At 45.6% G+C, this 15,328-nt stretch overlaps 1 protein-coding gene across 1 annotated transcript in view; it reads right to left on the bottom strand.

The window, feature by feature from the left end:
* LOC140393665 (acidic mammalian chitinase-like) overlaps positions 1–1,646 on the bottom strand; it is a 30,445-nt gene extending 28,799 nt beyond the window's left edge. The window contains exon 1 of the mRNA XM_072479951.1: positions 1,547–1,646. Coding sequence (XP_072336052.1) covers positions 1,547–1,571 — 25 coding nt within the window. The 5' untranslated portion in view covers positions 1,572–1,646. The remainder of the gene's footprint in view (positions 1–1,546) is intronic.
* Between the last annotated feature and the right edge of the window lie 13,682 nt (positions 1,647–15,328).

Here is a 15,328-nt window from a genome sequence, read left to right on the forward strand (position 1 = left end):
GCGGGGTCAAGATTTCAATAGGATTTCCCCTAAATTTGGCAATAATCAAACAAAAATGCTTGAGGCATTCATCCAACAAAGCAATCAGAACTTGCGTTTACGTAACGCTTTTAACCCGACAGGAGCAATTGTCAAACAAAAAATTGAAACCAAATAAGGAGATATTCGGACAGATAAGGAAATGTTTATTATATATAATCTTTATTGTTGTCACAAGTAGGCTTACATTAACGCTGCAATGAATTTACTGTGAAATCCCCTAGTCACCACATTCCGGTGCCTGTTCGGGTACACTGAGGGAGAATTCAGAATGTCCAATTCACCTAACAGCATGTCTTTCGGGACTTGTGGGAGGAAACCGGAGCATCCGGGCAGAATATGCAGACTCGACACAGACAGTGACCCAAGCTGGGAATCGAACCCGGGTCCCTGAAGCTGTGAAGCAGCAATGTTAATCACTGTGCTACCATGTGGCCCAGTGGGAATTTACCACATGTCCTGGAAAGGAGAGAGTGGCAGAGGGATGCAGATGTTTTGGGGCAGAATTCCAGATATAAGGCCTTCAGCATGGACATAATGATGCTGTGACTGAGGGCGGAATTCTCGAGGCAGGCTGCAACAGGTTTTCCCGCAGGGGAGATGTTCACCATCGGCCATCTGTGGGACTGAATAATCCCACCGAAGTTAATGCCGATTTACGTTCCTCGCCAGCAGAACGGCTGGCGAATTCTACCGTATTGGCAAGGTTTACAGGCCCTGCGTGCTGGCAGGACCAGCCAGTCCCTCCGAAAGCCAATGGCCTTTTGGTTGGGCTGCCAGAGGCCCCGTGGCAAGTCCCGTCATGAGTTGGCCAGACAATCCTGACCTTAAAAGTGAAAATGCGCAACAGGCCTGATTTGGAGGAGGGCAGATATCTTGGGGGTTTGTAGAGCTCAAGTAGGCTACAGATATTGGAAAGTGTGCAGCCATGGAACAATTTGAGTACAAGGATGGAAACTTATACGGTTGTTACCAGACGATGAGCCAAAGCAGGTCAGTGAAGCAGGTCAAAGAGCACGGGGAGTGATGAGTTCGGAAACAGACAATTTTCAAGGCGCTCATGTTTATGTAGGATGGAAGAGCATCGGAATATTAAATCGAGAGGGAAAAAGGACATGAGTGGCGGGTTTCAGGGCGGGTGAGAAACCGGAGTTGTACAACATCGCCTAATCCCATTTCGTGGGAATGACAAATGAAAAAAAGTGAAATTTCGATTCAGGAATATTTCTGCAAATCACGAATAGGTCAAGAGACAATCATTTTGGTTAAATAAATGGAAATTAAATCACAAATAACTGCAATTCACAGAAATTCTTTTACCTTGGAACTGTTTAAGCCTTTTATTATGTGTAGAAGCACACTTCTTCTGCACAGAGTGATATAAGAATTAATTTCATTGCAATGTAAGAAGAGGATTCTTCACAATCTTCTATGCCGAATTTAATTCCTGAAAACGTTGTACAATTTCTAAAGCATGAAATATATCAGCGTGATAAAGCAAACTTACCGATCCCAAGTAGAAGCTTTGCCATTTTGCAGCTAATATAATGCTGGTGTCCCGATTCGCCTTAATATACTGAGGTTATCGCTATTTCTCAATTACTCTGGGTGTTGAGAGCTGTGTACCTTTGGAAGAATAACCAGACTTGCCTTTGATATTTCTAATGAAAGATAAGCACACTTTAGTATTTGCTTTCACAATTGTATTGTGATCCTTATCTTCAATAACACCTTTGGTTCCAGATAGGACATTGTCCTTCATGGTAACCCTGGGGGTGGTGTTCTGAAGCCTGGCACAAGGGAACTCCTTCTGATCAAATCCTGAGAAAGAAGTCACCAATTCAAAGTTGAGAAGCTGGACCGAACAACACGGATAAAGGAAATGAAAACTATTGCTTGCCGAATGGCAGATGTCAAATGTGAGGGATTGCGTTTTCACCCTGTATCATTTTTTAATAAGATATATATAGGGATATACTCACTGCTAGCTCTAAAAATTTCAAACTGGACAAAGACATAAAAAGGCTGAATCTGTGTCTGTCTGTGACTTTGATCAAAAGAAGCTACTTGGTAGTATGGGGGAAACTGGCACATTTTTTTATGTTAAGACCAGTCACGCCCCATTGTTAACTGTACCGACCAAATTGAATGAGAATTATACAAAGGCCATCTGCATTTCATAACCCAGGCTGAGTTACAGTACACTTCTGGACTGCTATGACAAAGGGCCCTTCAACCTTCCTTTACTTAATTATTGGGATATTTAACAATCTTGGGGTCAGATGAGGGATAAATGTCCTTTTTCAAAGACAGTGTGGAGAGGTGCAGTCATGTGACATGGGCCTATGGCTGTGGAACCAGTAATATTGCTTTGCTCAGTCGCAAAGTCAGTCTGCCGCTTTACCATCTGACTTGCAGCATCGTATACATGGAGATGTGGTGCCTTAGTGGTTTTGTCAATGGACTAGCAATCCAGAGACTCAGGGTAATGCTCTGGGGACCAAGGTTCAAATCCCACCATAGCAGATGGTGACATTTGAATTCAATTAAAATCTGTAATTAAAAGTTTATTGATTGCCATGAAACCATTGTCAATTGTCATAAAAATCCCATCTGGTTCACTAATGTCCTTTGGGGAGGAAATCTGTCATCCTTACACGGTCTAGCCTACATGTGACTCCAGACACACATAGCAATGCGGTTGACTCTTAACTGCCCGTCTGAAATGGCCGAGTGAGCCACTTAATTCAAGGGCAATCAGGGATCGACAATAAATGCTGCTCCAGCCAACGATGCCCATATCTCAAGAATGAATATCTTTTAAAAGCTGGCCGAGGTCTGTCCACCTATCCCCATCTATATTGCCTCTGTTATAAATTCTGTACCATTGCAGACAAGGTTGAATCATCTCTGCATGCCTACCTTTTCATGTGAAGTCAAAACAACCAGAAATATTATCCAGCGTTGGTTCTCAGCTCAGTAACCTTCTTGAAGAACACCTCATTGGAATTTGATCCTGGACTCTGGAATCTATGTGAAATAATATTTATTTTCTCTGTGGTAAATCTTTCTTTTCTCTATTCCTCTTTTACAGCTTGAAGACAAAGAAGGCAACACTGAGACCCTCCTCCCACATTTTGAATGGATGGAAATAAACTAACCATCTGAGTTTATCCTATCTCAAGTTTGCTGTGGGGTTATTAATAAAAATTGGATCACACCAAAGCCATAAGGTTGAGAAAGGTTGGGAAGCAAATCAAAATACATTTCTATTTAGGGATGGATGGTAAGAGGAGAAATTAGGGCAATTGAAGTTAAACCCTCCTGTCTGTAACACATGGCCACATGGTGAGTGTGATGTTGGAATCTCATGGTGCAAATGTGGGATAGTTCAGGAGAGACGCAAACAATATGTGAAAAAGCATAAATTATGGTGGGGAGCAATCCTGTTGGCCAGGGAAGGAGGGATGAAAAAGAAAGGGAGATGTTTCCTCCCTCAGTTAAGGGTGAAACACTTATTTTTAAGAAAGGGTCCTATTTGACTGATCTGGTACTAGGGATTTATAAGTAACTAGTGATCTGCGAGATCCTTAGAAGGGTTACATTGCTGAAGTAGGCCATTCAGTGCATTGTGTCAATGCTGGTTCACCTCGCTCCACTCCTGTGCCTGCTGCTGTAACCCTGCAATACTTTCCCCTTCAGATAATGATCCAATTGTATTTTGAAGGCAATGATTGAATCTGCCTCCACCACACTCCAGACAGTACAGTCCAGATCCTAACCACTCACTGCATAAAATTATGTTTTGCCTCATTTACTCATAACAATAAACCTGGGATTGGTATTTCTGTGGTGCATGGCATATTGCTTCTGCGATGGTAAACCATTAGGTAAACATCAATTGTGCCGGAAGTGATCCACTATTTAAAATACATATCAATAATGTAAAAACCATCACATTGCAGAAAATATTTGGAACCTATTCAATACTACACTGTTACTCAGAAAGTTTTTTTTTTAATTCATCCATTGGCTAGGCCAGCATTTATTGTCCATCCCTAATTCCCCTCTGAGAAGCTGAGGTCAGCTGTTTTCTGGGACCGCTGAAATCCATGAGGTGTAGGTATACCCATCGCGTTTTTGAGAAGGAATTCAAGAATTTTGTACCAGTTGTTGCAAAACCCTGGGCGAATTCACAGTCAATTCCAGCCCACAGACCCGGGATTCCCAACATAAGTGAATTGACCAATAATTTGATTATTGTGGAGGGGCTGTTTAGCACAGAGCTAAATCTCTGGCTTTGAAAGCAAACCAAGGCAGGCCAGTAGCACGGTTCAATTACCGTAACAGCCTCCCTGAACAGGTGCTGGAATGTGACGACTAGGGGCTTTTCACAGTAACTTCATTTGAAGCCTACTTGTGACAATAAGCCATTTTCTTTTGTGAATTTTCCTGAGACCTTTGACCCTTGACTGCTCCAATGAGTTACGGGCAAAAGATTTGTCAGTAAAATATTTTAAAACTGTTTATTTATAACAAAGAGTTGTGTATATATAATGGTAAGAATGGAATAATGCTCTGCCAAACTAACTATTCCCCAATGTCCCACCCTCCACCCAGACAAACACAAGACAGACATACAGTGGGGAGGGGAAAGGATTGAAAATTAAAAGAGTATGAGATTGTTCTTTGCTGCTGAGGCAGTGGTCTTTGTAGCTAGCAAGATTTGAATGGTGATATTCAACTAGAACCTGCAGGCTGTAGAATTATCTCTGGAAAATCACTTTCAATTTTAACAATCGGGGTTTCCAAGCTGAGAATCCCCCCCCCCCCCCCCCGAGGTTGGCTCAGTCATGACAGGCCTCCATCAGCAGATTGACTCCCACTGTCACTGAAACACCTTATAATTCTCTACCTGAGAATTTAAAAGGTTGTCTGTCTGCTCCACACATCGACCGCTTGTCTGCCATTTTAGCAATCGGAATTTTAATCTTTCACAGACCTGATGGGGAGAGATTGCTTAAACAAGCCCCTGGCTGTTCATAATATTTACTGGTGTCACAAGTAGGCTTACATCAACACTGCAATGAAGTTTCTGTGAAAATCCCCCAGCTTGATGTCTGGCCAGAACTGAGAGAGAAAATGGAGCTTGCCTGGTTGCTTCAGAATCTTCCAGCAATTCTCTGACAAGCTCGACCAATCCCAAATGAGAAAAGATGTCCCAGATTTTCAGAGGCACTGATTGGCTGCTTGCCAAGTCCATCAAAATAACATCACGGGCTATGCCACAGTGCATCGATGGAGGCCCTGGGCCAGTACATTGGACCAAGGGTGTCCAGTTTGACCAACTTCTGTGGTTTAAAGAAAATCTGCAAGGTTGCAGGACAGGAACTAAAAAATAATCACGGACCACACAAGGAAATAACAATTCCTTACACTGTGACAGTGAGGGAATGGTGATACATTCCCAAATCAGGATGATGAGTGGCTTGGAGGGTGCTATGGTGGCTCTAAAGGACATGGGGGATCGTCAATAAATCGCCCAGTGGATTTCGTGGAATATGAACTGCTTTATTGAGCAGCGGGAGTCTGCCCAATGGGAAATGAGCCGTGGGGGTTTACCAACCTGGGTTGGTATCCTGTAGCTCCCCAGGCTTGGACCTGTGGCTGTAAACTGCGACTGCGGCCTTTTCTATTTTATAATTAAATCATTTGGGACGTGATTCTCCGAGCGCCACGACGCCCCGACGCCGGCGCACGATTCTCCGAGGTGCGGAGAATCAGCGCCATTTGCGCCGGCGCGTTTGAGGCGCCGCCGGCCGTGGGCCACTGGAATCGGCGGGGCCGCCAATTCTCCGGCCTGGATGGGCCAAGCGGCTGTGCGGAAACGGCAGAATCCCGCCGGCGCCGTTCACCCCAGTCGCTGCCGAAGGAACTCTGCGCGAAGGGTCGGGGGGGCGGCCTGTGGGGCGGGGAAAAGCGCTCCTTCACTGGGTGGGGCCACCGATGGGGTCTGGCCCGCGATCGGGGCCCACCGATTGGCGAGCCGGCCTATTCCCCCCCCTGCCTTACTTTGTTGCTCGGCCGGCCTCTGAGCCCCTGTTGTGTAGGGGCAGGCGCGCTAAAGATGTCCCCCGTGCATGCAGGAATGTTTCAGGAATACAACTCTCTAATGCCCAAGGGCAGACTATATAATCTTTAAACCTGTATGGCTGTTCCTAGGTGGATGCTGTTTATAATCCACAGATTTATGTCCCCTGCCAGTAACAGCAATGTTTGTGTATGAATAGGTAGCTTGGAAGGAGAAATGGAGATAGACTATTTTCTAAATGGGGAGATGCTTCGGAAATCAGACGCACAAAGAGACTTGGGAGTCCTTGTTCACAATTTTCTTAAGGTTAATGTACAGGTTCAGTCAGCAGTTAGAAAGGTAAATGCAATTTTTGCATTCCTGTCGAGAGGGCTAGAATACAAGACCAAGGATGTACTTCTGAGGCTGTATAAGACTCTGGTCAGACCCCATTTGGAGCATTGTGAGCAGTATTGGGCTCCTTATCTAAGGAAGGATGTGTTGGCCTTGGAAAGGGTCCAGAGGAGGTTCACAAGAATGAACTCTGAAATCTAGAGATTGTCGTATGAGGAACAGTTGAGGACTCTGGGTCTGTACTCATTGGAATTTAGAAGGATGAGAGGGGATCTTATTGAAACTTACAGGATACGGTAAGGTCTAGATAGAGTGGACGTGGAGAGGATATTTTCACTTGTAGGAAAAACTAGAAGCAGAGGACAGAATCTCAGACTAAAGGGATGATCCCTTAAAACAGAAATGAGGAGGAATTCCTTCAGCCAGAGGGTGGTGAATCTGTGGAACTCTTTGCCGCAGAAGGCTGTGGAGGCCAAATCACTGAGACAGATAGGTTCTTGATTAATAAGGGGGTTAGGGATTATGGGGAGAAGGCAGGAGAATGGGGATGAGAAAAATATCAGCCATGATTGACTGGCGGAGCAGACTCGATGGGCCGAGTGGCCTAATTCTGTTCCTAAGTCTTATGGGCTTGCCCACAATTCGCAGAGTCAATGTCATAGCTCCACAGTCTGACAACACATAGGCAGTGGAGGGCTCAGAAGAGATAATAATAATAATCTTTATTATTGTCACAAATAGGTTTACATTAACACTACAACGAAGTTACTGAGAAAATCCCCTCGTCTCCACATTCTGGTGCCTGTTCGGGTACACTGAGGGAGAATTCACAATGTTCAAATTAGCTTTCGGGTCTTGTGGGAGGAAACCGGAGCACCCGGAGGAAACCCACGCATGCTCGGGGTGAACGTGCAGATTCCGCACAGACAGTGACCCAAGCCGGGAATCGAACCTGGGACCCTGGCGCTGTGAAACAACAGTGCTAACTTGATGGAAATGTGGAACCTGATATCATCAGTGGACATGAGAAAGTTGAACCCATGTCTCTGGTTATGTGAACTCAATTTAAATACTTCAATCCAGCAACGGTAAACAAAATCATTTCATCATATTACATAGAAACTTGGAAAATAAGGGTAGACAGAGGCCATTCAGCCCATTAAGCCTCCTCTGCCATTCATTGTGATTGTGGCTGATCATCCAATTCAATAATAGCCTGATCCAGCCTTCCCCCCATATTTTTGATCCTTTCACACCAAGTGCTGTATATAACTGCTTCTTGCAAACATATCGGGCGGGATTCTTCATTGCGCCGGCACCCATGCCCGGGGGTTTCACGGCGGTGTGGAGCGGCCACAATGGAAAATCCCATTGGCAGGTGGTGTGTACAGAGAGTCCCGCTCCCGCTGAGGAATACGCGACTGGCGGACCGGAGAATCCATCCTATAATGTTTCGGCTTCGACTGCTTTCTGTGGTAGTGATTCCCACAGGCTCACCATTCACTGGGTGAAGAAATTTCCCCTCATATCTGTCTTAAATGGTCCACCCCGTATCCTCAGACTGTGATTCCTGGTCTGGGAGCTTCATTGAAAGGCATGACCGATGATAGGCAATGGCTAATACTTAAGGAAGGAATGTGGCCATCACAACAGTTATACATTCCTTTCTGGTGCAAAAATACAATCAGAAGGTTGGCCCAACCGTGATTTACAAAATAAATTAAGGAGAGTGTTAGATCCAAAGAAGAATCATGCAAAGTTGCTGGAAAAAGTAGCAAGTCTAACGATTAAAAGCAGTTCAAAATTCAGCAAAAGGAGGAGAAAGATTGATTGTTGGGAAAATTACAGCATGAGAGTAAATGCACAGTAACATAAACACGGACTGTGAAAGCCTCGACAAGGATACAAAACAAAAAACATGAGTGAAGACAAATGCAGTCCAAAACAGAAGTTATGTTAGGGAACAAGGAAATGGCAGAACAATTAAACAACTACTTTAGCCTTTCTTCGTAGAGGAAGACTCAAATAACTTCCCAGCAATGCGAGGGAACCAAAGAGGAATTGAAGGAAATTATTATTACTAGAAAAATAGTTGCTGGAGAAATGAATGGGAGTGAAAGTCAATGCCCAGTGTCTGATAATTGACTGAAGGAGGTGGCTGATATAAATTGGTTTTCTAGTTAGCTATAGATGATAAAGGTAAAAGACATATTAAGCATTATTTGAGTGCAACAATAGCTGGAGATACATTAAGGGTTAATCCAGTTCATACACTTTAGTTTTCTTTCATTAGAACTAGACTTTAACATTTGCAAATTGCTTGAGACAAGTAAGGTCAGTGACGCCAACTAGCAAAAAGACCCTATTGTATGTTACTGCTTTCCCAGCCTGGACAGTCCTGTTTCCATGGTAATACACAGTCCAAGGTCATAATGCCCTGAAGGCTGTGTTGTTTTCTAATTAATGTTGAGATGCAGGTGTCGGTAATTTGGAAAATTGGCAGAGATGGTATAGGAAAGTTTGTACCAATATATTTAAATACATATCCCCCTTAAATTGACGGACAGACAGTTTGGCCGAATTGAGTGAATTATAAATTAGTTCACGCCAATCACAGCTGTAAAGAATGCAAGACTTTAAATGAATAATCTCCTTAAGAATCACTTGTCGGGCTGGAAAAATCCAATCCGGAATCAATCTATCTCTTTCTGAAACCTATTTTCTTGGCTTGCTTTTGCTAAATCGCCATCTTTCTTTTGTTTAATTCACTCAGTCTTTTTATACTGTGTATTATGATTTGAAGAATTACCACGATTTGTATTTTAAATTCAACCACTGTATTCGCTAAAGACAATCAACCTACCTAATTTTGTATTGACAGGTGAAGTTTTCCAGTGGCACAAGCTGACAAATAAAGTTCAACTGAACTTTGCCAAAAAGCACAGACTTGATCTCTGTTATTTGGGAACTAAGAAGGGATAACGGATATCCAGGGTCCCGAATAGACACAGAGATCCACCAGTGTCCATGGAACTAATGGATGCGTTCGTTGTACTCTTCCAAATTTCTGTAGATTTTGGAACAGTCCTGGCAGATTTCCGGGTGGGAAATTTAAGCATGCTGGTTAAAGATGGAGGGAGGGAGAAAACATGGGAATTACAAGGTGGTAAATTACACAGTAGAGAAAATGCCAGGATCTATTATGAAGGATGCAATAACAGGGCACGTAGAAGTTTTTATTGGGATTAGACAAAGCCAACATGGCTTTATGAAAGGGAAATCAGGCTTGACAAACCTCCTGGAGTTTTTTGAGGATGTAACTAATAGAATAGATACAGGGGAACCAGTGGATGTCGTGTATTTGGGTGTTCAGAAAGCTTTTGATAAAGTTCCACAGAAGAGGTTAGTGTACAAAATTAAAGCGCATGGGATTGGCATAATATATTGGCATGGATTGAGGACTGGTTAGCCCACTAGAATGTGTATGTGCCGGAGTTAGTCAAGACATGGGATTTAACAGCCTTGCCTCAGAGACTCTTTAGCACTGGTTTCAAGAAACATGGATCAGGCGGATCGGCACTGAGGGGGTCTTCCAGGCGATCAGGGGTCCAGGTGTTCGGGTTCTGAGCAGAGTGGTACCCTGGTACCCCCGATGTCACCTGGGCTCTGTGGCACTGCAGGCCTGGCACCGCCACCCATGCATCCTGACAATGCCACCCAGGTGCCAGAATGTCAAGGTCGCCCTGCCAACCTAGCATTGACACTGCCAGGGTGCCAAGCCGGCAGTGCCAAGATGCCCAGGTGGCATCTTGCCCATGCCGGGGATCAGGCCTGGGAGTTCTCTTCCCTTCTGAGGTGGGGTGTCGAAGGCTCAATGACCCCCTAATTGCTAAGTTGGGAGCATTGAGAGTGGGGGAGGGGGTTCAGAGGCCATGGTGGGAGGTTAGGGTATTGAAGAGCCATTTATTCTCTTCCTTCGCAGCTCGTCTGAGCCCGCTAGTGCAGGAGGTGAGCTTAAATGTGGCCTCGTCTGTGCATTGCTCACAGAGGCCTGGAAAAGAAGCAGAGACCCGTTTAATAGCGGGGTAATTCTCGGCACTGCAAGCGCCAAGGAACACCCAGCTAAACGCGTCAGAAATGGGACTCTGTTTAATTTCCATCAAATCGCGCTCTAAGTATTTGGAGCTCTCAGAGAGATGTAACATGATTCAGCTCTTGGGGACACGTAAGATATATTTCTGGTTATTAAAGAGAGAGAGAGAAAGAGAAAGACTGCTACAGAGGCAACAGCCTTACTCAATCTCTTTCTTCTGAAACCTCTCTCATAAAGCTGAGTTGTTTGTGATTTGAAAAACCACTGGAAGACCTCATTGATGTAAGTCAAGAGTTCTTAAAGGAGAATTCCGAATTAAAATCACAGTCACCATTGAAAAACCCCAAGAACCTGCAGCTACTGTGAACTTCAACCCTTCCACCGTGAACAAGCATTTGGACACACCACGAATATATTTTTTGCTGACTTTAATTGTAACTTGGTCGACTTTTAATATCTGATGCGCTAGAATTTAATATTTTTCTTGCTTACATGGGAGGGTTGTATGTGTGTTGCTTTTGTATTAGTGGGCGATTGGACCTTTTTGCACATTTCAAACCATTTGTCAATAATTTCTATATCTTTACCCGAATGAGTTTTAGCATTAAAATAACGTTTTACTTGTTGCCTTACGGAACCTGGCTGGTGTGTTCCTTCCATCAGGCTATACAATATATATTAAATTGGCAATATGGGGGCGGGATTCTCCGACCCCCCGCCGGGTCGGAGAATCTCCGGGGGGCAGCGTGAATCCCGCCCCGCCACTCCAACGCCGGCTGCCGAATTCTCCGGCACTGGTTTTCGGGCGGGGGGCGGGGGCCGCGCAGCGTCGGTCGGGGGCCATTGGCAGCGGTCCTCCTGGCAATTCTCCCGGCCCCGATGGGCCGAGCGGCCACCCATTTTTGGCCAGTCCCGCCGGCGAGGATTAGACAAGGTCCATACCGGCGGGACCTGACTTGGAGGTCGGCCTGCGGAGTCCTTGGGGGGTGCGGGGAGGATCCGGCCCCGGGGAGGGCCACCACGGTGGCCTGGCCCGCGATCGGGCCCCACCGGTCTGCGGGCGGGCCTGTACCGTGGGGGCACTCTATCCCTCCGCGCCGGCCTGTGTAAGGCTCCAAGATGGCCAGCGTGGAGAAGAAACCCTCCTGTGCATGCACAGGAAACACGCCAGCGGTTCTGCACATGCGCCAGAATGCGCTGGCGCTCATACGCATGCGCCAACTCGCAGAGACCCTTAGGCGCCGGTTGGCGCGGCGCCAACCGCTCCAGCGCTGACCTAGCACCTGGAAGTGTGGAGGATTCCGCACCTTCCGGGCGGTCCGACTCCGGAGTTGTTCACGCCGCTCTTTGGCGCCGGTACGGCCCTCCCCACCGTTTGTGGGAGAATCCCGGCTGTCCACCTCTTTGTTAAATTCAAACTCTGTTATAACCAACTCAGGAATGGAATTAAAAGAAAACAGAGGGACAAGGAGAAGAGACAGTTCACCCCTGTCAACCTGACCGCAAAACTCTTCAAGGACCTGGTCAGACCACGTGTAGTATTCCGTGTACAGTTCTGGTCACCAGACCTTTCGAAGGACATATTGACCGTGGATAGAGTGCAGCTCACATGCAGCGGAATATTATCAGGACTCCAAGCGGCAGGTGATAAGGAGTGATTACACATATTCTAAAATTGTATTCTTTAGAATTTTGAAGATTACGGGGTGACTTGAGGCTTTTTTGGATTTTCAGAAGGTTAATGTTGCAGATAGAAAGAGAAACATTATCCAGCGGCCAGGGATAGAACTTTAAAATCACTGTCAGGGCATTCAGGAGAAAAGCTCAGAAACATTTTTTCATGTGTGCTTTCCAGATTCTTAATATCCAGTATGATCTTTTCCCAAAACACGTTTCGGCTCTTATCAGCTCTCCTCACTGGCACTCAAGGCTTTACACACTTCGCAAGAGCCAAGTTGCTCCTGCCATCGATCAGGTGTTCTATCCATCAATCAAACTTCCATCTTCCATTGGTTCAGGTGACCACTCCGTATGAGGTAACTCATCAGCTTAGCCTGTTGTTCTGGAGTCACTGAATGCATAAAGAAGGACTTCTGATTAAGAGAATTTTCGTATTCTGGCTTGAAAAATGAAAAACAAAATGTAGGGCTGGATTCTCCCAAAACGGGGCTATGTCCCCACGCCGGCGTAAAAGATGAGCCAATTCACTAACCTGGGACCCAGACTGATTCACGCAGCGTTAGCTGTGGATAGGGGCCCCCGCACTTCCGGTTTTGAGTCCGCACATGCACACGATGGCGGCTTCCAGGGGCCGCGCCGAGCGCCATGGCGGACTCAGACCGCAGATTCAGACTTAGCAATTAGAGCCCACCGATTGGCCACGCGCCCAAAAATCTGACTGTGACAATCTGTTATCCGGCCGCCTGTAAGGCCCCCGCCCCGTGTCTAATCCCCCTGCCCCCCACCAGAGCGGCCATGAACTGAGCCCACAGCTGCCACATGAGCTTCCCGAATGGCGATAGGTGGTTAGAACCACGGCGTCGGGAACTCGGCCGGTCGAGAGCGGAGGATCGCTAGGCGGGCCTCTCGCAATGGGCCCCTAGCCATGCGGAGTACACCATGAACACGCCGATCCTTGGGTCCCGGAGAATCTCACTGCCCTTTCCACTTGAATGCATCTCAAGTACCCTGCTGTGAAACTAACCACAATGTTGAGAAACATCAAGCTATGATTGAAAGCTCCTGATCGCATCAAAAGCAGTTAAGTGCTTTCTGCAGAGAAAACAAGGAAGTTAAAGCATTTAACTCCTAGATGTTTATGAACATTACAGTTACGTTCTATGTAGGGTACTTGCGATGCATTTGAACGGGAATGGAAATGAAAATAAACCAACCTCTGTTGTGGGAATACACATCACTAATGATTGTTATTGATTCATTAATCAAAGTACTCTCCTAGCTGGGTTAAGATCAATCTCTACCAAATAAGACTAAACACCTTCGCTCAGTCCTCAATCATGACCCCAGCCTTCCTGTCGCTTGCCATTTTAACTCAGCACGTTGCTCTCATGCCCATATGTCCGTCCTTGGCATACTGCAAAGCTCCAGTGAAGCCCAACTTAAACTGGAGGAGCAGCATCCCATCTTCCAAGTAGGCACATCCCAGCTGTGGCCACATCCCAGTAAAATCGGGACCTGCTTTCAATTCCGGTGTTGGGACTTCCTTCACTGAGGTAAAATTCAGTCTTGTCTTTCTCCTGTCTGCTCCAGGACTCAGGGTGGGGAACAATGAAACATTAACATCGTGAGTAGATGACAAAGGGGAGCTGAGAGTGAAATAGAGCCTGTAATTTCCATAGATTGCATCCGAAATTCAGAATATATCTGTGAGTTTTTCCAAATAGATTTTTTAGTGAGCTTCGTGCTTTTTGCTATCATTGCAAAGAGCAAACCAAGTCCAATAAACCACATGGAGACGATGAATGTGATAGATGGGGGAGTGTTGTGAATACCATTTATACTGATTACCAGAAGGTATTCTGTAAGGCTCCACATTAAAGACTGCTGACAAAAATGAGAATGTTTGAAATTGGAGGCAATTCACCAGCAGCATGGGATTAGAATTGTTCAGGAGACAGAGAGCCGGGAATATGAGTTTGTGTTCAAATTAGGAAGATGTGACTAACGTTGAGCCTCAGCGATCTCTATTGCGTCCTTCACTATATGTATGTCCAGGGTGATGTAATAGACAGCCATATATCCAAGTTTGCTGAAAACAGGAGCTGAAAGTAGCTAGTGAATATGGTTGGGCTTTATGTCAGAGGGGCTGGAATACAACAGGAGGGAAGTGATGTAAAGTCTTCGTTAGGACCTAATTAGAGCAGGACATTGGGATCTGGACACGGCATGCTCCAAGACTATTGGCCTGAGAGGGCGTGCAACACAACGTCACCTCAATGACAGCTGGGACCAAAAAGTATTAAATTATAAGTCAAGTTGCACAGGCTTTGGCTTGTACTTCCTTGAGTATAAAAGAGTAACGGGTGATCAAATTGAGGCCTCATAGATGATTAAAGGTTTTGACCGGGTGGATAGAGAGATGGTGGAGTCTACATCAAAATGGTCCAACCTGAAAATTAAAGGCAGCCCATTCACGGGTGATGTCAGATCATGGCTCCTTACCCAAAGCTTGGTGGATATATCTTCCAGAGAAAGCTAGCTGAATGGAAATTTCCAAAGCGAGATGAATAGATTTTTCTTAGACATAACCAAGGTGGGTGGATGGAGTTAAGGGACTGATCGATCGTGATTTGATTGATTGGTGGAACAACCTTGAGGGGTTGAATGACCTGAACCTGTTCCTCTGACTTAAAGATCCTATTGGACAGAATTATAGGTTCCACAGCCAGAGGCTGCCACATAGCACCCACCTCCCCACACTGTTTTTGGCAAAGCGTGTGTATCCCTCGTCTCGCTCCCCGAGATTGCCAACTGTCTCAACCATAATGAATTGAGAGGAAGGATACGGGCGATTTGTTTCAGACGCTGAGCAGACTCCTGTTGCCCAGCCTGGGTTATGAAGTTCAGATGGACATTGTGTAGCTCTTTCAATTTGGTCTTTGTAGCCCCTGGTGGTCCATTAGTGGCTCTTCAAATAAATGATGTGTGAATTTCCCCCATACTGCCAAGTATTTTCTTTTGTCCCAGGTCACAGGCAGACATAGATTCAGCAATTTTATGTCTTTGTCCAGTTTGAAATTTTTAGAGATATC

Source organism: Scyliorhinus torazame, chromosome 17, assembly GCF_047496885.1.
Source record: "Scyliorhinus torazame isolate Kashiwa2021f chromosome 17, sScyTor2.1, whole genome shotgun sequence".
In the NCBI taxonomy this organism is placed as follows: Eukaryota; Metazoa; Chordata; class Chondrichthyes; order Carcharhiniformes; family Scyliorhinidae; genus Scyliorhinus; species Scyliorhinus torazame.